The sequence below is a fragment of the Quercus lobata genome, chromosome 9 (assembly GCF_001633185.2).
Source record: "Quercus lobata isolate SW786 chromosome 9, ValleyOak3.0 Primary Assembly, whole genome shotgun sequence".
NCBI classification, from domain to species: domain Eukaryota; kingdom Viridiplantae; phylum Streptophyta; class Magnoliopsida; order Fagales; family Fagaceae; genus Quercus; species Quercus lobata.
In genome coordinates this window covers 35,484,509-35,507,707 of record NC_044912.1, presented here as the reverse complement: position 1 = coordinate 35,507,707, position 23,199 = coordinate 35,484,509, and the positions used below count along the sequence as shown (strand labels likewise).

Genomic DNA, 23,199 nt, shown 5'->3' with positions numbered 1-23,199 from the left:
ATTAAGTCCATAGAATGGACAGGCTCAACAAGCACGTTGAACTAAAATTACAAGCCCATAATGAGGACGGGTTCAACAAACACGGTGAATTAAAAGTTACTAGCCCGTAAAGAGGACGGATTCACCCAAGGGATGATAAGAACATTAAGATCCATGAAAGTGGACGAATGTAACCATAAACTAAACAGATTCATCTACAGAAATAAAAGTAGATGGATAGTTCAAAATAATTGAAAATTACTTAAAGCCCATAAAGGGAGATGTCTACATACAGAAAGTAACGGTTATATTAAAACATAAGATGTTCTTAAAAACCTTTACAATTTAGCCATATATATATATATATATATATATCTACTGTTGGACAGGAGCTTCATTTTTCTCTTCAAACATTGGTTCCTTAGGGTGATGGGTGTTGTCCTTAACTATCTTAGCTTGGCTTTTAACTTGAGTTGACTCTCTGTCAACACAAAGGTCCCCAGGGGCATCATCAGCAAATAAGTCCTTCGTACTCTCAGAGAGGACGGGCTGAACCGAGGTTTGGTTCAGGGCTCTAATAGAGACATCGGACACGTCCAAGTCCGGATAAGAAGTCTTGACCTGACGGAGAGTGTCATCGAAGCCTTCAGCAAACGAGCCTCCAAGCTCTGCCAGAAGAGCGTCGGAGTCATGATACTCACGTATCGCTTCCTCCTTCGCCTAACAAAGTTGGTCCTTGGTGTCTATGAGTGGACGACCATAAGTGGACGGCCTCATCAGGATGAACAAAAATTTATTAAGTCCATAGAATGGACGGGTTCAACAAGCACGTTGAACTAAAATTACAAGCCTATAATGAGGACGGGTTCAACAAACACGGTAAATTTAAAGTTACTAGCCCGTAAAGAGGACGGATTCACCCAAGGGATGAAAAGAACATTAAGATCCATGAAAGTGGACGAATGTAACCATAAACTAAACAGATTCATCTACAGAAATAAAAGTAGACGAATAGTTCAAAATAATTGAAAATTACTTAAAGCCCATAAAGGGAGATGTCTATATACAGAATGCAACGGTTAAATTAAAACATAAGCTGTTCTTCAAAACGTTTACAATTTAGCCATATATATATATATATATATATCTATTGTTGGACATGAGCTTCATTTTTCTCTTCAAACATTGGTTCCTTAGGGTGACGGGCGTTGTCCTTAACTATCTTAGCTTGGCTTTTAACTTGAGTTGACTCTTCATCATCACGAAGGTCCCTAGGGGCATCATCAGCAAATAAGTCCTTCGTACTCTCAGAGAGGACGGGCTGAACCGAGGTTTGGTTCGGGGCTTCAATAGAGACATGGGACACATCCAACTCCGGATAAGAAGTCTTGACCTTACGGAGAGCGTCATTGAAGCCTTCAGCAAACGAGCCTCCAAGCTCTGCCAGAAGGGCGTCGGAGTCATAATACTCACGTATCGTTTCCTCCTTCGCCTAACAGAGTTGGTCCTTGGTGTCTATGAGTGGACGACCATAAGTGGACGGCCTTATCAAGATGAAACAAAATTTATTAAGTCCATAGAATGGACGGGTTCAACAAGCACGTTGAACTAAAATTACAAGCCTATAATGAGGACGGGTTCAACAAACACGGTGAATTAAAAGTTACTAGCCCGTAAAGAGGACGAATTCACCCAAGGGATGATAAAAATATTAAGATCCATGAAAGTGGACGAATGTAACCATAAACTAAACAGATTCATCTACAGAAATAAAAGTAGATGGATAGTTCAAAATAATTGAAAATTACTTAAAGCCCATAAAGGGAGATGTCTATATACATAATGCAACGATTAAATTAAAACATAATCTGTTCTTCAAAACCTTTACAATTTAGCCAAATATATATATATATATATATATATATATCTATCTACTGTTGGACAGGAGTTTCATTTTTCTCTTCAAACATTGGTTCCTTAGGGTGACGGGTGTTGTCCTTAACTATCTTAGCTTGGCTTTTAACTTGAGTTGACTCTCCATCATCATGAAGGTCCCCAGGGGCATCATCAGCAAATAAGTCCTTCGTACTCTTAGAGAGGATGGGCTGAACCGAGGTTTGGTTCGGGGCTTCAATAGAGACATGGGACACGTCCAACTCCGGATAAGAAGTCTTGACCTGACGGAGAGTGTCATTGAAGCCATCAGCAAACGAGCCGCCAAGCTCTGCCAGAAGAGTGTCAGAGTCATGATACTCACATATCGCTTCCTCCTTCACCTAACAAAGTTGGTCCTTGGTGTCTATGAGTGGACAACCATAAGTGGACGGCCTTATCAGGATGAACAAAAATTTATTAAGTCCATAAAATGGACGGGTTCAACAAGCACGTTGAACTAAAATTACAAGCCTATAATGAGGACGGGTTCAACAAACACGGTGAATTAAAAGTTACCAGCCCGTAAAGAGGACGGATTCACCCAAGGGATGATAAGAACATTAAGATCCATGAAAGTGGACGAATGTAACCATAAACTAAACAGATTCATCTACAGAAATAAAAGTAGACGGATAGTTCAAAATAATTGAAAATTACTTAAAGCCCATAAAGGGAGATGTCTATATACAGAATGCAATGGTTAAATTAAAACATAAGCTGTTCTTCAAAACCTTTACACTTTAGCTAAATATATATATATATATATATCTACTGTTGGACAGGAGCTTCATTTTTCTCTTCAAACATTGGTTCCTTGGGGTGACGGGTGTTGTCCTTAACTATCTTAGCTTGGCTTTGAACTTGAGTTGACTCTCCGTCATCACGAAGGTCCCCAAGGGCATCATTAGCAAATAAGTCCTTCGTACTCTCAGAGAGGACGGGCTGAACTGAGGTTTGGTTCGGGGCTTTAATAGAGACATGGGTCACGTCCAAGTTCGGATAAGAAGTCTTGACCTGACGGAGAGCGTCATCGAAGCCTTCAGCAAACGAGCCTCCAAGCTCTGCCAGAAGAGCGTCGGGGTCATGATACTCACGTATCGCTTCCTCCTTCGCCTAACAAAGTTGGTCCTTGGTGTCTATGAGTGGATGACCATAAGTGGACAACCTCATCAGGATGAACAAAAATTTATTAAGTCCATAGAATGGACATGTTCAACAAGCATGTTGAACTAAAATTACAAGCCTATAATGAGGACGGGTTCAACAAACACGGTGAATTAAAAGTTACTAGCCCGTAAAGAAGACGGATTCACCCAAGGGATGATAAGAACATTAAGATCCATGAAAGTGGACGAATGTAACCATAAACTAAACAGATTCATCTACAGAAATAAAAGTAGACGGATAGTTCAAAATAATTGAAAATTACTTAAAGCCCATAAAGGGAGATGTCTATATACAGAATGCAACGGTTAAATTAAAACATAAGTTGTTCTTCAAAACCTTTACAATTTAGCCAAATATATATATATATATATATATCTACTGTTGGACAGGAGTTTCATTTTTCTCTTCAAACATTGGTTCCTTAGGGTGACGGGTGTTGTCCTTAACTATCTTAGCTTGGCTTTTAACTTGAGTTGACTCTCCATCATCACGAAGGTCCCCAGGGGCATCATCAGCAAATAAGTCCTTCGTACTCTTAGAGAGGACGGACTGAACCGAGGTTTGGTTTGAGGCTTCAATAAAGACATGGGACATGTCCAACTCCGGATAAGAAGTCTTAACCTGACGGAGAGCGTCATTGAAGCCTTCAGCAAACGAGCCTCCAAGCTCTGCCAGAAGGGCGTCGGAGTCATGATACTCATGTATCGCTTCCTCCTTCGCCTAACAGAGTTGGTCCTTGGTGTCTATGAGTGGACGACCATAAGTGGACGGCCTTATCAGGATGAAAAAAAATTTATTCAGTCCATAGAATGGACGGGTTCAACAAGCACGTTGAACTAAAATTACAAGCCTATAATGAGGATGGGTTCAACAAAGATGGTGAATTAAAAGTTACTAGCTTGTAAAGAGGACGGATTCACCCAAGGGATGATAAGAACATTAAGATCCATGAAAGTGGACGAATGTAACCATAAACTTAACAGATTCATCTACAGAAATAAAAGTAGATGGATAGTTCAAAATAATTTAAAATTACTTAAAGCCCATAAAGGGAGATGTCTACATACAGAAAGCAACGGTTATATTAAAACATAAGATGTTCTTAAAAACCTTTACAATTTAGCCATATATATATATATATATCTACTGTTGGACAGGAGCTTCATTTTTCTCTTCAAACATTGGTTCCTTAGGGTGACTGGTGTTGTCCTTAACTGTCTTAGCTTGGCTTTTAACTTGAGTTTACTCTTCGTCATTACGAAGGTCCCCAGGGGCATCATCAGCAAATAAGTCCTTCGTACTCTCAGAGAGGACGGGTTGAACTGAGGTTTGGTTCGGGGCTTCAATAGAGACATGGGACACGTCCAAGTCTAGATAAGAAGTCTTGACCTGACGGAAAGCGTCATCAAAGCCTTTAGAAAACGAGCCTCCAAGCTCTGCCAGAAGGGCGTTGGAGTCACGATACTCATGTATTGCTTCCTCCTTCGCTTGACAGTGTCGGTCCTTGGTGTCTATGATCTCTTTCTCCTTATCTTCTAGGACCTGCTTTTGTAGCCTTGTCTGCTTCTCCCGTTCGCCCCTAGCCTCTTTTGAAAAGGAAAGCTTCTTCTCCATGACCGTTCTACAGGCCTTTAGCTCGTTCAGCTCATCCTCTGTCGAGTTCACCTTTGCCTTAATATGGTCCAATGCCGTCTCGTGGTTCGGGCAATGGCCCATTAACCCCTTCATCATCAACATTGCCTGGAAACACAAAGGAGTTAGTAATAAGGCAAGCTGATGGAAATAAAAAGAGAAAGGGGACGGACATAGCTACCTGAGCAATGCAAAAAAGCCCCGTCTCCCCCATGGCTTTAGTAGCGTGGTTGCTCAGGTCTTCATAGTCGTCGAATGTGATAATAGACGAAAGCTTCTCCAACACATACTTAGAATCCTCACAGAGCAGGATGGGTGGTTTTTCAACAATGGGAGTAGGGCCCTTTATAAGACCCTTGCCCTTTCCTAGACCAAGAGGGGTGACCGTCTTCTTGGTCTCAGCCTTCAACCCCATGACGGACTCGGGGACAGTCTTGGGCTTCTTAGGAAGACGGTCAGACTTCTCTGTCAACTTCCTTTTGGCAGACGGGTTGGTCAAACTTGTCCCCTTGGGGGGTTGACTCCCATTTTGTTGTTTCTTCACAACAACTTGCTGCTTGAAGTAGGCCTTTCTCCTAGTAGCGTCCATCTCTGCACAAAAGTGGACAGATGTTTAGAATGAAATAGAGTAAAAAGAAAAGAAACCAAGATATAGGGTGATGGACTTACGTTGGCGAACTTGAGCGTCGTATCGACGGGAGGCTATAGTTGGCTTCAGTTTGTCACAATACCAGTGTAGAGTGTCTAAATTGACTAATTTAGCCCATGTCCTCTCCTCTAACTTTGTTTTGTTGAGAATCTTCTCCAAAAAACTCCACTGTTCAAGTGAAACTTAGGGACGGTCCCAAGCTGCAGTAGTAGACGGACAATTAAAATAACATGTAGAAAATTTAAAACAGTAATAAACATTAACATAGACGGACGCATACCAGATGGTGGCATTATGCCCCATGTTTTTTCGACGGGCATATATTTTTTGTCACCAGGGTGACACATGCACTCGTCACCCTCCATAAAGAAATAACGACTCTTCCAATCCCTGTTAGAGTTGGGAGTCTCACAAATGAGCCTCAACAACAGGCTCCTAGGCAAGAAGCTATACATGCCCTTGGACTGAGCAATCTCAGCAGGACGGTAACAATGAAAGAATTCTTCTATCGTCAGCCTTCGTGCTCCATTTGACATAGCCCCATATAGGACCTCCACACCAAGGAAGATCCTTTAGGCATTTGGGGGGATTTGGGTGACAGCCAACCCAAGGTATTGGAGGAGGCGACGGTGGAGTGCACTTAGGGGGAATTTGAGCCCCGCCTTCAGCATTTGCTCATAGATTCCTACGTCCTCAACACTCTCATAATAACACTTCTTTGACTTGTAAGGAAGACGGAGGGGTATGTGGACAGGTATCTGGTATTTATCCTTAAGTTTTTTGAAGTGTGATTCTTTGATTATAGAAACAAAATCATTAACCATCCACAAAGGAAGCATTATGAACTCCCTAAATCCATCAAGACCTATGGCGGATTGAATTGGGGGTTTAGCACTAACTAGGCCGTCACTAAAGTCATCCTCTGACCTATCCGTCTCCAAGCCCTCATTTCTTGAAGGAGAGGTGGTCGACGGATTCCTCTCTTCACTTGAAATGTCAGGGTCTTTTTGACCTGACGAAAATACTTCATTGTAGCTCGCTCCATTAAGGACACACGATTGGTTACTTGGCGCACTAGACATCTTTGTCACCTACACATGACGGTAAATCCTGAAGTACTAACGGATCTAATTGAAGACAGGAGTACAAAGTCTAAAAGATAAATTTAATGAAAGAAGAAGAGTACTTACCAGTTGAAAAGAAGCAGCAAAAATGTGTAGATGATGGATGCGCTAGGTGGATGGTATGCTCATTTGACAATGGTGACGAAAGCGCTCTGATCATAAGATTTTTATGGAAAGTAAAAAATGAGAGTTAAGGAGGCAGGTTTATATAGGAAGAACGGCACGAAAGACGAAGGGACACTTCGTTCCAAGAGATGGACCAATAAAAAGATGCCACGTGTCCCTACGACATTAATGACCTTAGGCCAGCCTGTCAGGTTGGGTGTGTTTCTCAGGAGGCAAGTTGAACTATCACTCCACAAGTTCGACCACTCAGAGATCATGGACCCATGGAGTGAGGGGGCAACTGAAGAGGGTAAAATTAGAGATGACGGGTCCATTCAAATGAACCTGACGGTGCTAGACCAGTTGGCTAATAGTGGATGGATCCAAGATGCACGGGCGCAAGGTGGACGAATCTCGAGGCCACGTGACATTCACATGGTTTAAGTATCCTCCAAGGAACCCTAGATGGAAACAACTTACGTCCCACGATTAACCCTAATCGATAGAGTCCCAATATGAATAGAATCCTAACGTAAGAAAGATCCCGTAAAATGCGCCCATTAATGATGATCTTCTCCATAAGGAAACACCTTCCTACGCAAGAAACAGAGGTTGGTTCTACACTACTATAAAAACCCAAAGGCTCTAAAACAACAAGGTATGCATAATTTATCCCAGTTTTGACACTCTAGAGTTGTGAAAGGTTTTCTGACTTAACCTTCAGAGGGTTTTTGGCCGATACCACATCGGTACTCTCTTAAAGTTTTTCCTTGTTTTTGTCTAGCAAGAATCATTTCGAGCACGTGAGTATCGTGTGGCTTATTAACGATTTTCGGCATCATTATATATATATAATTTTTTTTTTAAAAGAGAGTAAACTGAAATGAATTAAAATAACCAGAATTGGCTAGAATAACATGGAATGAAGTCCGAGATAAAGTATAAATCTTTATTTATTTTTTTTTTTTGAAAAAAAAAAAAATAGGACTTTAGGAGAAACAACTATTTTTATAATACTTTTCACAATCTATGTGGTATGATGTCTTATGAAAATCAGCCGATCACATGATCCTACTACCAATGTGGACATAATCGATAATTTAGAGCTTTATTTAAATTTTTTTTTTGTGGAGAAACTAGCTTTATTTATTTATTTAAATTTTAAACGCACAAAATGGGCCTTATTTTAAAACTCATCAATGTGTCTTAAAATTTGGAGAGCGGCTGTAACGAGTAACGACTTTAGCAATAGCAACCTCAGAGCGGTTGAAGCTATCCTGAGGACTGAGGAGGATTTGGAAGAATGGCCATGGCAGCAATGGCAAGACCATCCTCAATTGTAATGCTAACAGTAAAAAGACAAAGACCCAGGTGGGTCTTTACTCCTCTGGCTCTGTCTCTGTCATCTTCTTCCCCTACTCCATCTAGAAAACTCATTCTCTACTCAAAGCCTGGTTGTTGTTTGTGTGATGGTCTCAAAGAAAAACTCCAAGCTGCTTTCTTAATCTCCGGCCCTGATTCCCTTCACGATGTTGATTTGCAGGTACCTCCGTTTCTCTCTTTCTCTCTCTATTTGTATCTATATGTGTATTGTTGTGAATGTGTTGGTGGGTTTTGTCAGATAAGGGACATCACTAGCAATTCTGAGTGGGAAAGGGCTTACCAGTATGAGATACCTGTGTTGGCCAAAGTGCGTCCTGACGGCACTGAGGTCAGTTTTATTGTTAATTTTGGTACTATGGTTTTTTTGTTCATTTGTTTATGCTCCCATTTAAGCTTTTTCAAGCTGTGTATGTCTGGTTTTTCTTTGAGTTTAAGTAATTTTGTGTGCTACTTATGTCTTCAAAATTATATTTTTGAGTGCCCAACAACTAAGATATTAACATGTTAAAATCATTTCTCACCCTTGTTGAATTTATGCTTTGCTACAGTGCTTATGATCATGATATAGCTTCTGAGCCAACATGTTAGCCATAAAAACTGAAACTGGTGGTTTTCATGAAATGTTAGTTAACATGCTTGCCTCTTAGGTTCTTAATAATTGATCACCTTATGATGGTAATTGGAGATTGCAACTATGCTATGATTCACACTTTGTGTGTGGGATTAGTCCTAATGGTGGTTACAAAATTTACCATCTCAGACTGTTTAAGTATAGTAGTAGGATGTGTGAGTATGCATCATTATACATAATGGGTGCTACATGTGATTTTCCGGTTTGACAATCCAACCAATGGTTATGATGGTTAAAAAGGGTAAGAGGATGGTTGTATGGTAACCCATGGTTTCTATAAGTAAACTGAGGAATCCCTTATGAAAAGCCATCTTTTTGGCACATCGATAACTTCCATAACCAACTAAAAGAAAGAGAGATTGATAACTTCCCAAATTTTCATCATGGTAATTCTTTTCTAGAGATCCAAGACTCTCTTCTTTTTCTGTATGATTTTTGGTACTCTTTTAAGACTCTTCGTGTTCATCATTGTGAGAATGAAGTGGTCTTTCTTAATAAAACTTTATTACTTATCAAAAAAAAAAAAATTTAAAGTTTATCTGTTCTTCACCATTTTATTGCATATCCAAAGACCCTATTAATCTCACATTTGAATATTTGATAAAAATTCTTATGATGAAGTTTACCACCATCTCTTGGACCTTCAACATATTTTTAGGGTTTTTCTTGTTTCCATTTGATGGGCTTTTTGCACCATCAATTTTTTCATGGTAAATAATATTACCTTGAAACCCCTTTTTTTATCTCCTAATCCTCCAAAGTCAATCAATATAATTTTTCTGTTGTAAAGTAATCCATGAGATCATTTCAACAGTAATGCTAATGTAGGAGAGCTCTTAGATTCCAAGATTAGGGATTTTCAGATCAAAATATGCGTATAAAAGCTTTAGATTTTAGGGTTTAGAGGATTAGTTGATGATTATGAATGGGAAAAAGTTTTTTAAAACTGTGTTTTTAGTTTGAAATCAAGAATAAACAGTTGAAAGAATTTTTTGGACAACTACTTTTAAGGGGTTTTCTGGATGCTAGTATTCGGTTTAATGGTGGGGAAAGCTTACAAAATATGTGGGTTTTACAAGTTTCTAACAGTGTAAGAAGAGGGTGCAATGAAAAGGAAGTTTGGGAGTGCTTTTCGGGGACTGAAGCAGTGCACCAAGTATAGTATTCAAGTATTTTTTGGGTTTTTTGAATGTCATTCGGAGGTGGTTTTTCTGAGTGGTTTTGTCACGACCTAGGCTTGATTTAGGTTGTGAGTTGCTTTGAAGTAGTAATAAACTTTGGTTGTAATTTTTTTGGTGGGATAAGTGGTTTTGAAGTGCTAATATTTAGAAAAAATAAAAAAAATAAAAAAAATAAAATAAAATGGAAGATGGTGATGGTGAAAGAATTAGGAAATTGTGGAATCACACTAGGCCTTCTAGGAATCTCACCAAGAAAAGTCTTTTTGTATATAAGAGAGTTAGCTTGCAGAAAAGTTACATTCCTCAAAGCTCATTGTTTGTTTTCAATACTTGCTTATGTGAAAACAATAAACTAACACCTGAAAGAGTCTTTTCGATACTCTGTACTTTGAAAATAAGATGGCTAAGAAAGACTTAAATTACAAGCAAATAAGAGAAAATCAAGTTTACAACACATTTTTTCTTTTTAATTTTATAAATATTTTTTTATCGAAACAGAAAAAGCCTATGCATACAAGAAGTACACCAAGGATGGACAACTCAATGACATTGAATGTACCACAGATAGACAACTCAATGTGCGATTAAATGCATTATTATTCCTCTCTCTCTCTCTTGCCATATTGTCCACGTGAGGCAAAGGGGGGCCATTTCCAAAATAAAACTGTTTCTATGCCTTCCAAACAGACCCTTTCAACTGAAGTATCCTCAACTGTTCCATGCAAGGAGAAAGTTTATCCTAACAGGCTCAAGAACATGAACAAAGGCAACACAACCCAACATGAAAGGAGTGAGTGGACAGGGTGAGCAGCACACATAAACCACCAACCTTGGAAGGGCTTGAATTCATCCGTTGTACTCCCCACTTTATTTCAACTGCCATAACATATACTACTAAATCACTGCCTTGCGCATAAGTTGTAGATGCACCAGTCATTAGAAACATTGATCCATTATCAACCTCATATTGATAACATGGGTGATCATCAATTTACTGTAAGAGGACTCGTATAGGTTGAATTGATCTGTTTGTTGCTTTGCTTCAATGCAGCAGGAGGACTATGTTGCAATATCTTCTACAATATCTTGCATTTCATCAATTCTCTTTTTCTTCTTCATCTTTTTTTATTTTTTTCATCTTCATTCTTATCACCCTTGCTTTCCTAGTCCTTTCAATTTTCAGAGGTGAGAATGAAGTTTTGTTTGAGTTTTATATGATTCAACCTTCCTTGAGGTGTATAGCAGAGGAAACCTTAGGTATGATGCCTAGAATTTTTGCTTTTTTTTTTCATCGTCCTTAAATTTCTAACAACTTAAACCTTACAATCACACATTGATTTATTACTTTTTTATTTTTATTTTTTATAAGTAACAAAATTTTATTGATCAAAAAGGAAACACCCGTGTACACTAGGGGCGTACTCAGGGAGTAGTACAATTAATTTTTCAAATTACAATGCTCAAGCATATCTAATAAATTAGAACACGGAAGAGATTTAAAAGCAACACTCCAACCCAATAAAGTTTGAGAAAAAAGAGATTTAATCTCAAGAAGAGACCGTTTACATCCCTCATCGCATCTCGCATTCCATTCCCACCAAAGACACCACATAATGTAATGCGACACAACCCTCCAAAAAAGCTATATTCGGTGTCTACCAAAGGTACCTTGCCAAGCTGTTAACAAATCACGCACCCTCTGTGGCATAACCCAAAGAAGACCAATCAAACTCCACACCCTTTTTCATAACTCATACGCTATGGGACAATAAAGAAGAAGATGGTCCACCAACTCCCCACTCTGTTTACACATATAGCACCATTTTTCAACAATAATACCTCTCTTCTGTAAATTATCAAAAGACAAAATCTTGCTTAAGGCAGCAGCCAGCAGTCCATGAAAAGAAAGCTTCTCTAGGAGGAACCTTTGATCATCACACCAACTTCCAAGGAAATGACCTGCCAATAGTCAAGGAAATGGAAAGGTAGTATCCACGCACCTCAAAACCCTGACTCTTTGCTGGCTTGATTTGTAACCTTTAAAACCCTAAAATCCAATACTTCGATACACTAGACCACGCATCCATCAAATAGACCTAAATAATCCACAAACAACCAAATAATTTTTCACAAGTTACTTTTCACAGCCTAGGAACAACAACCCAAATCTAGGTTTTCCCCATTATCTAATCCACAAATCTTAGCATTACTTTTCCCAATTAGAAAATCTATACTTCCTTGATTTTTGCAGTCCTTTTTTATGAAGGAACTTAGAAATTCAGTATTGTATTAGGGTTCTTGATAAGATCTTGAAGGGTTCTTGTATGGTGTTTGATTTTTATGGTTTTAAGTAGGTTAAGTAATAAAAATATTGGATCTCAAAATGTGTTTGATGGTTGTTTGGAGTTAAACAAGTAATAGGATGAGAAACCAAGAAATATAAAACTTAGGAAATCACACATAGGTTTTCTAAGCAGTCACAAGGGTTATAGGATCTTATCAACAAAGTGAAAAAATCTACAATATCTAAGTCTAAACAGAGAGCTGAATTTCAAGGCATGCTAAAAAGCTAGAACAGCCTGTTGTAATGTTTGAACAAGAAGAAAATTGAGAAGAAAATTCCAAACAGGTGTGCAAACATTTAAAAAGAGCATGAAGATGAGTCCAAACAACAAGCTACAAGTTTAAAAACGAAGAACCTAAAATTTCCATTATAACAACAAAAGCTACCATACCAGCAGTTGACCAGCTTAGAGAAATCAGAAATGCCTAGAGTTCTAGCTTAGTTGTCCAAGGAGTGCCCTGATTTCTCTTTGAAAGATCTAATGAAGTCCTTACGTCCTATGCATGACTACTCCACTGATTTTGCCAAAGATACAAGTTGTTTGGTTATAACATAGGACATGTGATGCGGGAGACGCAAGAAGATTATTATTTAGTATTATTTATGTTTGCAAGTCAATTGTATTTTTATGTTTTAGGTCCTATTAGTTTATTGGGCTATTAGTATTTTAATTTGGAAGCAAGGTTATTTTTGTAATAAGGCAATTAGGGTTTCCTAGCCAATTAGAACTAGGGTTTAGCAATCCTTTATAAGCAACCTATTGTACTCCTTGAGAAGATAGTTGAGATTTTGATGAATGAAAAAATGGCCGTTTGGTTTTTCTTTGATCTAGTACTGACTCCAAGTCTACCTTAGGTTCTGACTCCAAGCAAAGCCTAGGTGCTGACTCCTAGGTCATATATCTTTATTTTATTGTTGTTTCAATTTTGTTCTGGTTGTCCTGCGTCAGTTTTGGTATCAGACCAAACACCGATCTATTGAAGTATCACCGCAAGAAAGAAACAGAAAAATCACACACCCAAAAAAAAAAAAAAATTAAAAAAAAAAATCCTTTGCATCAAAACACCACCGCACCACACTACAGTAACCCAGATTTCAAACCAAACACAGAATCTACCAAATTCACAGATCCAACGTGAATCACCAATCCCTCCTTCCTCAAGCCATATCACCACCATTAACATAAACAACCTAGCCACCCCAAGAGCCCAACCCTTTGCAACCACGAAGACAGAGAAGAAGCCCTGTTATTGCCGACCCGGATTGTCAATTTTGCCCTTCCTCGCGACGGCGATCCACCTCCATCGGTTCCTGCTTGACACTGTGACTACCACTATACACACTCACAAGCCCCAGTTGCAGCAACCCACCATGAGCACCTTCCATCCCTGCCTTGCGCCACCATGACCTTCACTTGCTCACTGCCGTTCCGCCGCAAGTACCCCATCAACCCGATCTCAAAGGTAACCCGGTACAGCCCCCTGTGTTATCCACTTCCTTTAGCCAAAATGAAAAAATTCTAACCAACCCATTTTAGAAGCAACCCCTTGCCCGACCCATTTGTTAACAAGCCCAAAGCCCACATTTTACAACACCAGTTTTCTTTAAAAAAAAAAAAAAAATACAAGACCCAACCCACGAAATCCAACCTGTTAACCAGCCTAGTCCCAGCAACTATTTGAGAGAATAGTCTTAGAAGCCTATTCCAACTATCTGTCCAGCAACCCAGGTTCTTGTTCCAACTTCCAACTATTTGTTGAAGCACTATTTTAGAGAATTATGGTAATATCCGAAGCACCTTCTTTTGATGGTTGTAAAACTAATCCACGGGATTTTGTCTATTGGATGAATGGGATGGAGCAATTCTTTGAGCAAGCAAATTTTGTAGATAACAAAAAGGTTAGGTATGCAAAGTTGAAGTTAAGTGGTAGAGCACAAATGTTTTGGAAGAATCTTGAATATTTCCGCTATCTAAATTATGAACCTGCCATTAGTGTATGGAAAGATATGAAAGAAAAGTTTTGTGATGAGTATTTGTCACCATACTTTCGAGCTAAGTATCTATCACAATCTCAGTGTGGTACTTTTCAAGTTAAAGCAAATAGGATGAATTCTCATCCCATTTCATGTCCTCGGTGCACTTTTGAACAATCTATCAAGAAATTATTTGTAAAGCTCATGAAAGATGTTCAAGACAGGATTGCTCAGATGAAGCAAAAGAAGACTCAAACTGATTCAATTGGAAAACCAAGGATACTTGATCACAATGAACTTGTTGCTGCCCCAATAGAAGACAACATTGATGATGATATCTTGGTCGTGGAGAATCCTCCAACAATACCAAAGCCTAATGTTGACACAGACGTACATGTCTCGACAAGTGTTGCTTTAACATACGTGCAAGGAAATGAATCTATTGAAGAGCAGCAAGGTGAAGAGATGGTGCCTAAAGAAAGTATTATGTAAGAGGGTGTACATGATGTGATATTGGAAACTAATGAATCTGCTTTTGATCAGCCTTCCACGGTGCATGAAGACAAACAGTTTGCTAAAATGGAGAAAGTGGATAACATAGTGCTTTCAATGGTTCAAGATAAGATTATGTTGATTCCACACATTGATTTTGTTATTCCAGAAGAGTTTGACAGGGTGGAATTCAAGGTTTTTCTTTTCTCTATGCTCCCTAGGGTGATTCTAGACTTGAAGCAAGTGTTACTTGTAAGCAGCCTAATCCTTCAACGCTTTAGAACTCGAGGTCGAGTTTTCTCCAACCAAAGGAGAATGATGCGGGAGACGCAAGAAGATTATTATTTAGTATTATTTATGTTTGCAAGTCAATTGTATTTTTATGTTTTAGGTCCTATTAATTTATTAGGCTATTAGTATTTTAATTTGGAAGCAAGGTTATTTTTGTAATAAGGCAATTAGGGTTTCCTAGCCAATTAGAACTAGGGTTTAGTAATCCTTTATAAGCAACCTATTGTACTCATTAAGGAGATAGTTGATATTTTGATGAATGAAAAAATGGCCGTTTGGTCTTTCTTTGGTCTGGTGCTGACTCCAGGTCTACCCTAGATGCCAACTCCTAGTGGTTTCCCTGCTTGGTGCTGACTCCAAGTAAGGCCTAGGTGCTAACTCCTAGGTCATATCTCTTTATTTTATTATTGTTTCAATTTTGTTCTGGTTGTCCTGTGTCAACATGCCAAGTTAAAGATAAATGAAGATGAATAAAGGGAGCTTGAAGTCACAATCAAAGGATACATGATAAACGATTAATGTAATCAGAAGGTGCCATCCATTCAGGGATTGAAAGTGTTGAAACTAGTCTTGACTACCATTCTCATTAAAGTTAAAATTGAAACAAAATTTCAAAGAGATGAAACCTATTGATGAAGGTACTTATAAAAAAAATAACCTACTGATGAAGTTAAAATTGAACAAGCAGTAAAAATAAAGCCCAAAGACTAGGTTCATGTTTCATATTAAAGCAAGGTCATATTGCTTGCATCAACTTTCAAGATATTGATTTTGTTATATCTGAAAATTTTATTTGTTCAATTGGACTGGTGAATTTATCATTATTAACACTGCTAAATCAGACAAAGAAAAGAAAGAAAATTCAAATTCAATCTTTTTATCTAATGTCAATGACGCACTTCAAGAAACCAAGACTCTTCCTACTACAACACTTAAAAACTTGAGTAAGTTTTCTCCAATCAGGGAAGAACAAAGCAGGTAGCAAGAAGTCAATTTTCATTTTAATTTAATTTAATTTTAAGAGTTTGTGGCAATACTGTAGTATTTTGGTTTCTGGACATGGATTGTACTATTGGTCCATTGGGTGTTTATTTTAGGGTTGATTAATTTTTGGGTTTTATTTGTGAGTGTAGTTATTTAGTTTTGGCTATCAAAGCCCTAGGAGTCCAAGTCTTCTTAGGGTTAGGTTTTAGCCATCTATTTATATTAACCCTTTCTATTCATGGGGAGAGAAGATGTTTTCAAATTTCTCAGAGGATATGAAATTTTGTTTGAGATTTTGTGATACAACATTCTCTAAGGAACGATGCTCAAGAGACAAAGCTTGATGCCTATAAGTTTATCTTTTTTTCTTCTTTGTCCTTAAATTTCCAGTATTTAAAAAAAAAAATCCCTGCAACTTGAAATCTTGCAACCACGCATTGATTTGTCACCCTTAAAACCCTAAAACATCCATCCATTAAATGGATCCAAAAAAACTACAAACAGCCAAAGTACTATTCTCGAGTTACTGTTCACAGCCCTGGAACAGCAACCAAAATCTTAAGTTTCCCCCTTTATTTGATCCACAAAACGTACTATTCCTTTGCCCGCTAGAAACCCCATATTCGCCACCATTTTCTAGCCCACTTTCCCACCAAACTTAATCCTAAATTCCTAATTCCTCAAAAATCTAGCTGTCCAGAACTTCTAAATCAGATTTGGCTTCGCCCTCCTTTGTCCTAACTCACCAGCCCAACATATGTGGGCCTGGACAAGGTTCTATTTGACTATACACTAACGATTTCTCCCAGATCCGATAAATATTGGACTGTGGAGCATAGATACAGAAGAAACGTTCTGTTCAATGTAAACTACCTAAAGGCCATGATTTATACATCCATTAAGCAACTTGGAAGTCATGGAAATTACATAATATTTCTCCAGGATTTTCGCTGGAAGTCTGAAGGATCTTGTTGACAGAAGTCTTAACATATCCTATAGAATGATTTCTGTAGAAAATCATGTCTAAGATGGTGGATTTTTCAAGGAGCCATGTCAAACAGGAGTTAAACCATCTTATGGCTTAAGAGTGGCTCATTACAGCTTTTATTATTTTAATAGTTTATAGGAAACAAGCCAGTATATTAAGACAAAGGCTTTGTTGAGTTCAGTATTTTATGGTTGAATTATCAATTAGTATAAACCTGTGATGGGTTCTGCAAGTGCTACCCATGCATCCTTCATGTTGTTCATCAACTTAAATTTGATACTGTTCCCCTAAGGGTGTTCGCGGTGCAGTGCAGTGCAGTTTTGGGTCATTTTTAGCACCGCACTTTGCAGTGCGGTTTAACTAAAACCTGCACCGCACCTTATTTTTGCGGTCATATGTGCGGTGTGGTATGGTGCAGTGCGGTTTAAAGTTTAGCCAAAACCATCACCACATCGCACCTCATTTTTACGGTCACATATGCAGTGCGGTGTATAAAATGTAGTTTGAATGATTTGAAATTGATACATATTTCAAATTTTGGGCTTTTTCTATCCAACCCAAAACTAATTTTTCCCTTTATTTTGGTTCAAGTTTTAAACTATTAAACTAGTTTTTCTTTATTTTGGGATGGCTTTCTTAATCAACACTTGCTAGGGTTATTAAACTTTTTTTTTTTTTTGAAAACTAGGGTTATTAAACTATTAATAATATATTTAATATTAAAAATAATTAAATATATTAATATATAGAAAGGGTGCGGTGCGGTTTGTGCAGTTTTCTTATTATAAAACCGCAAACTTCACTGCACCATGCGGTGTGGTGCGGTGCGGTGCACTATTACTTGTGGTGCGGTACGGTGTGGTTATGCTATTTTGCGGGTGTTTTTGGTGCGGTTTTTGCGGTTTGGTGAACACCCCTACACTTCCCCCAATGTTTATTTCTCCAGTTACTTTCCATCATGCTGTTTTTGCCAGAGATAATTGACTAATAGATTAGCTTGCACATAATATATATATATATATATATATATATAAAAGCAGAGACATCATGCGGGAGAGCATGAAGTTTTGCTATGTGGCGCACTCTGTGAAGAGAATTGAAATATTTTTAAGTCACATCAAAGATAAGAACAAATTTAAAAATAGGGACTTTTTATTCCTTTGGTTCAATGTTTCAAGGCTACTTATTGTTACATTTTTTATTCAATATTTTAAGACTACTATTTATTTCATTTGATTCAATGTTTTAACACTTTTCCTCTATTTTACACACAAAAAACTTTTTGCATTTCCATTCACCATTTTCCCTTCTACTCCTTTATATACATATGCACATAGCCCTTCATGCCATCCTATCTCAAATACACTTAGACCAAAAATGATGTCATTTACCTTCAACCTTTCAACGACACCAACATTGTAGTACCATTTGGAGGGGGGTTTGTGTTTTTTTATTCAATGACACTAGCTTATGGTTTTGATATTGAAGTCGGACGTTGTGAATTTTGTGAAGGTTATGATTTGCTTGGAGTCTTTGGGTGTTTGGGATTTTGGTTTGGGAAAGTCATAAATATATTTTGTTTTAGAACTAATCAACCTGATGTACAACATTTTACCCTAGTAACTTAACTTTCCTAAAGTTGATTGATGTCTGCAAAGGCTGTGTTTCGCTGTGGAAAAATAAAAATTTTCAATAATTTTGAATTGATTAAAAATCAAAACATTATGTTATTTATTTATTTTTTTTCATTTTATATCATGTTTATCCTCATCCATTTCTGACACAAATGAAAAGCAGTCCACATTTTTCATCTGTTCTTTTGATATCATTATCAATTCCCATTTGTCTTCTGTTCTTGATTTTGGTTTTCTTTCTTTTCTCCTGCTGCTGTGTCCTAATCCCACATGACACGTGCAGATGCATGAACCTGATTCACTCTGCCCACAATGAGACGTTGATCTGTTTGGATCTTCTCTATCATGCTTTTATCTTTTTAGTCAGATCTGTCATCCTGTTCATGGTGTTAAAAATTTGATTAGATTAGGTTTCTGGTGTTAAATTTTATTGTTTGCATTTGGCAAGCTCAGGGGTGGAGCTACGATGCCCCCCCCCCCCCCCCCCCCCCAAAAAAAAAGTTAAAAAAAAATTTTAGAGCAAGTAAAATTGCATACTTGAACCATTTTTCTAAGAACTGGCCCCACATGAAAAATTATTTGGCCCCCCCATTTGTCCACGTTTAGTGTTCCTTCCAAACTTGCTTTTCATCTTTTAATATTTTCCCTCATTTATTATTAGTCTTTACTGTTGAAATTCCTTCACATGTCAGACCATTGGCTTGATTAGAAATTTTACCTTTGCAATTCCCAAGCTTCAATATATGTTTCTTGATCTGGTCTGAGCTGGTATTGCTCTTTATTGTTATTATATTGCTCTATGTTGTAAGCTGATATTGTTGTCCGCATCTGTCGCTACTTGCTAGTAAATGTTGCTCTCTATTACTGAATATACCTATTTTTCCTGCTCTATTTTGCTATGGCCATTCTTTTGGCTTTGTATTCTTTCTTTTCTTTGCATAAAATTTATAATTTTGTCTCAAAAAAGAGTGCTGAGCTTATTTGGAACTAGCAAAAACGACTTTAAGATCTTGAGAAGTACTAGTGTATTCTTCTCTTTTTATATATATATATATATAATAAACCAATCGATAAGCTTTATTCAAAATTTCATTTTGGCTTCTATTCTGCTCAAACAACCAAATGTGAAAGTCATCTTGTATTTTTATATATAATTTCATATTGGCTTATAAGGATTTTGTTATTTTTATTTTCTAAAAATATTATATCTTCTTATAGAAGTAGTTGTTATATTTGTATTTAATTTCTTGAATGGTTTGAACTTATGGTTTGTTAAAAGGACTTAGAGAAACTTAGAAGGGAAAATGAACTTAAGATACTTAATTGGTCAATTAGTTTTGTTAAGTGCTAATAAGAATTACATTGATTAAACTAATGCACAAAAACATATATGTAGCATTTTGAGTTTTTCTTGAATTGTGACTCACTACAAGATAGTTTAACCTCGGCCCCCCAAATCAAAATTCCTAGCTCCGCCCCTGGGCAAGCTGGAATCTTATCATCCAGGGAATTTGCTTTAAATGGTGGGAATTTCTGTTTACAATCAAATTATGAACAACTTTTGAAAATAGGCATTAATATATCAATTGATTGGCCAATAATAGGCAGAAGCTTTTCCTTGCTTACAGACATGTGTTAAGTGAACTAACTCATTGGGCTCTTTCTTCTCTCTTTTCTATCTGTCTGTTTCCCTTTCTTTTAAAAGGGTTTAAGCCCATCACCTCAATTCATCAAAAAAGAAAAGTGTTGAATGAACTGGAAGTTTCCCTTGCTGCAAGCATGGGCCTTGTTAATCAGTATTGAATAATGCATTTTTTTTTTTCATACACAAAGGTGATGTCTGACACAAAATGAATCACTGTTTCAGGAAACCCTACCAAGATTATCTCCACGTCTTGGAGTGGAGCTCATTCAAAAGAAGATAGCAGCTGCTTTGAAACAATAAGAGGTTCTCTAAGGCTCATGAATGATTGATATTCAATTATATTTCATCTTTTTTATATATTTAAGTGAAAACACTGATTCTATTATGAATTTTTAACATTAAAGGTAGTCATGGACTGAATCTGAATGTAGGGACAGACAATTTTAAACATTGATTATAGAAAAATCTGTTTCTTCTGTTACGTCATACTACATTCTCCAATCTCCATGTTTCTTTTAAGCAAAATCAAGCTTAAAAGCTGATGCTCTGATTCCCATCAACAAACATGATTCTCTCTTATTTTTCCTTTATTTTGTGGGCAACTAAAGATCACTATGGGTTGCAGAAAGTGATTATTTTACGTCATTTTCATTGTTTTTATTACTGACTAGTCCATGATTGCAAAAGACAAGTGGCCATTCCTTGCACTTTGACTGTCATGCCAATTGCTGACCATTCCTTGCCACCTTTTTCACTTTTTTTAAATCTATTAACACACCATGATAGAAACTGGCAGCATAAAAAACAATGACAGAATGAAGCGGACATCAAGGTTTCTGTGTGTTTGTGTGTGTTTTGTTGTGAATGCCGCACACTAGGCTTACCAATCAAATAAGGACATCAAATGATGAAGGAGCCATGAGGTGGTGTCCTATGCTTGTGAAATTATGTCTGGAGAACAGTGTAACAACATCTGACGCTGCAAACAAGGATAATAATGTTCTGCCCCTAATGCTTCGTGCTTGCAAAGCTGAATTATGATAATGCAGCATTTTAAACCAGCCCCATGCTCTTCATGTTAAGCACTTGGCCATCAGACACTTGCAGCATCATTCTCTTCATCTTTACTTTTGAAAAAAAAAAAGCCTTATGCTCGACCAGAATGGTTCATAAAAACATGCTATCTATGAATGGTGCACTCTATTATTGTTTGGAGTAATATTCCACCAACAAAGAGACCACATTTGTAATTTTAGTCAAATTACCTTTTTTTTTTTTAGTCACATGACTCGTTTAAATATAACACATGGATAGTCTTATAAATCACTACATAATAGGATAGAGGTGATAGTTCCAAATTGATTTAAATTGAATATTTGTCCATTTTTTATTATCAAATAATTGGAAGATAATCAACAACAAAATAGTCATAGTGAATCATGATTCAGAATGTCATCAGACACGATCCTAGAGGAATTAGAAGAACTTGAATCCCATATAACATATTCTTCTTTGAATGCCCTAAACTAGCCAACTGGACTGAAGCTTGACTGTGTTATAAGATTCTTATAATCCTTTACAAGACAATATCATATCAATATCTATCTAAATATAAATTGCTTACTAGTCTAATTTTTTTTTTTTTTTTTTTTTTTAATTGCTTACTAGCCTCCATGGGCTTTGTCTGACATTGCTTAGAAGAGAGTTGAATATTGGCTTTATATGTGTCTAAGTTAGCTTGAAAGTTAGATTAGTCTTTCTGCAATGAGCTTGGGACTCACACTTATAAGGCCTTTATCCACTCTTCTCATTCTCCTTACTTAATACAAAAGAATTAAAGAAAAATAAAATAAAATTGCTCCATTGGAGCATAATATATCCCTCTCTTAAACATCCCTCCCCTACAAGGCGACTTCAATCCCAAATCACTTACTAATTGAGCTACCTAGTTGACATCTACAACTGAGGAACATGTATTAAGGAAATTAATGGAAGGATCTTCCTTAGTCAGTTAATTTTTGCAATTTTAATTTGACCAATAAGATTTCCCATGGGAAAAAAGATTTGTTTCTCTTAGAGCCATGCATCAAAATGTAGTTATCAAAAATTTTATTCATTTCACAATCACACCAAATCGTGTACTCATGTTGTCATATTGGACATAGGATATATTTTCTCAACAAAGGAAAAAAGAAGAGGAGACGTACGGAACTCAGCCACTTCTATATCCGTCTTCTTTTTTCCTCGTTGCCTTTCTCCTTTTTCTTTTTCTTCACCCAATAATACTAGAAAGAAAAATACGTGCACTAATTATTGATTGATATTAGGGTAATAATTAGTGCGCATATATTATTACACACAAAGTACACATGTTCACTATTTTGCACTTAACTCGTGACTTGAAGTGGTGATTTCTAAATTCTAAGCGAAATAAACACCACTCTAGATATTATCCATCCTCTTAATCAGAGTCCCTTTGCAATTCTGCGATGACCAAACCTATCATTAGCCATAAATATCATCCAAAATCCATATTAATGTAATTAATAACCTTACCAATATGTTTTCCATGAGATAAGAGAACTTTGATTGCACGATTGGTTCGCTACTTTTTTGAACACCTTTTCAAACCATGAACAAAAAGAGTTTTCCCTCTAAAGAATTCTTTCTGCAAAACCATGGATGTATGTAGTTGATTCCAACTTACAAGCCCCACTTATCCCTTTACAGTACTTTACCAAAAGTTAGGGAATTTGCCTGTTGACTACAGACTCTTAAAGGTCCCTTTGTTGGGCCAAGTGCAAAACCAATGAGCATTACATGTGTGGCATTTGAGAAGAGTTTTTGCTAATCCTTCTCTCTGTGATATTTCTAGTTCCTCACTTCTTGTTGAAAGCAACCAAAAGGCAAAAAGATGGTATAATTAATAGCCAATTAAGATATTTAATTTGTGCAAAAGCTAATTAAGATTAGATTATCTTTCTTCATGTTGACAACCAACAAATGATGGATTACATGCAATAACTTCAAATTGCAAAGGAAAAGCACGGGCCTCATTTCA

General features: G+C 37.1%; 1 protein-coding gene across 1 annotated transcript; it reads left to right on the top strand.

Moving 5' to 3' along the window:
* The first annotated feature begins 7,782 nt into the window (after window positions 1–7,782).
* On the top strand, window positions 7,783–20,624 carry LOC115959277. The gene is made up of 3 exons (XM_031077628.1): window positions 7,783–8,134; window positions 8,213–8,302; window positions 20,361–20,624. The coding sequence occupies exons 1-3, from the start codon at window positions 7,895–7,897 to the stop codon at window positions 20,436–20,438; spliced, it is 408 nt and encodes a 135-aa protein (XP_030933488.1). The 5' UTR covers window positions 7,783–7,894; the 3' UTR covers window positions 20,439–20,624.
* The last annotated feature ends 2,575 nt before the right edge of the window (window positions 20,625–23,199 follow it).

Coding starts and splice junctions, on each gene's coding strand:
- LOC115959277 (XM_031077628.1), top strand. CDS start 7,895: ATGGCCATGGCAGCAATGGCAAGACCATCCTCAATTGTAATGCTAACA. Junction 8,135..8,212: donor TTCACGATGTTGATTTGCAG/GTACCTCCGTTT, acceptor GGGTTTTGTCAG/ATAAGGGACATCACTAGCAA. Junction 8,303..20,360: donor TGCGTCCTGACGGCACTGAG/GTCAGTTTTATT, acceptor TCACTGTTTCAG/GAAACCCTACCAAGATTATC.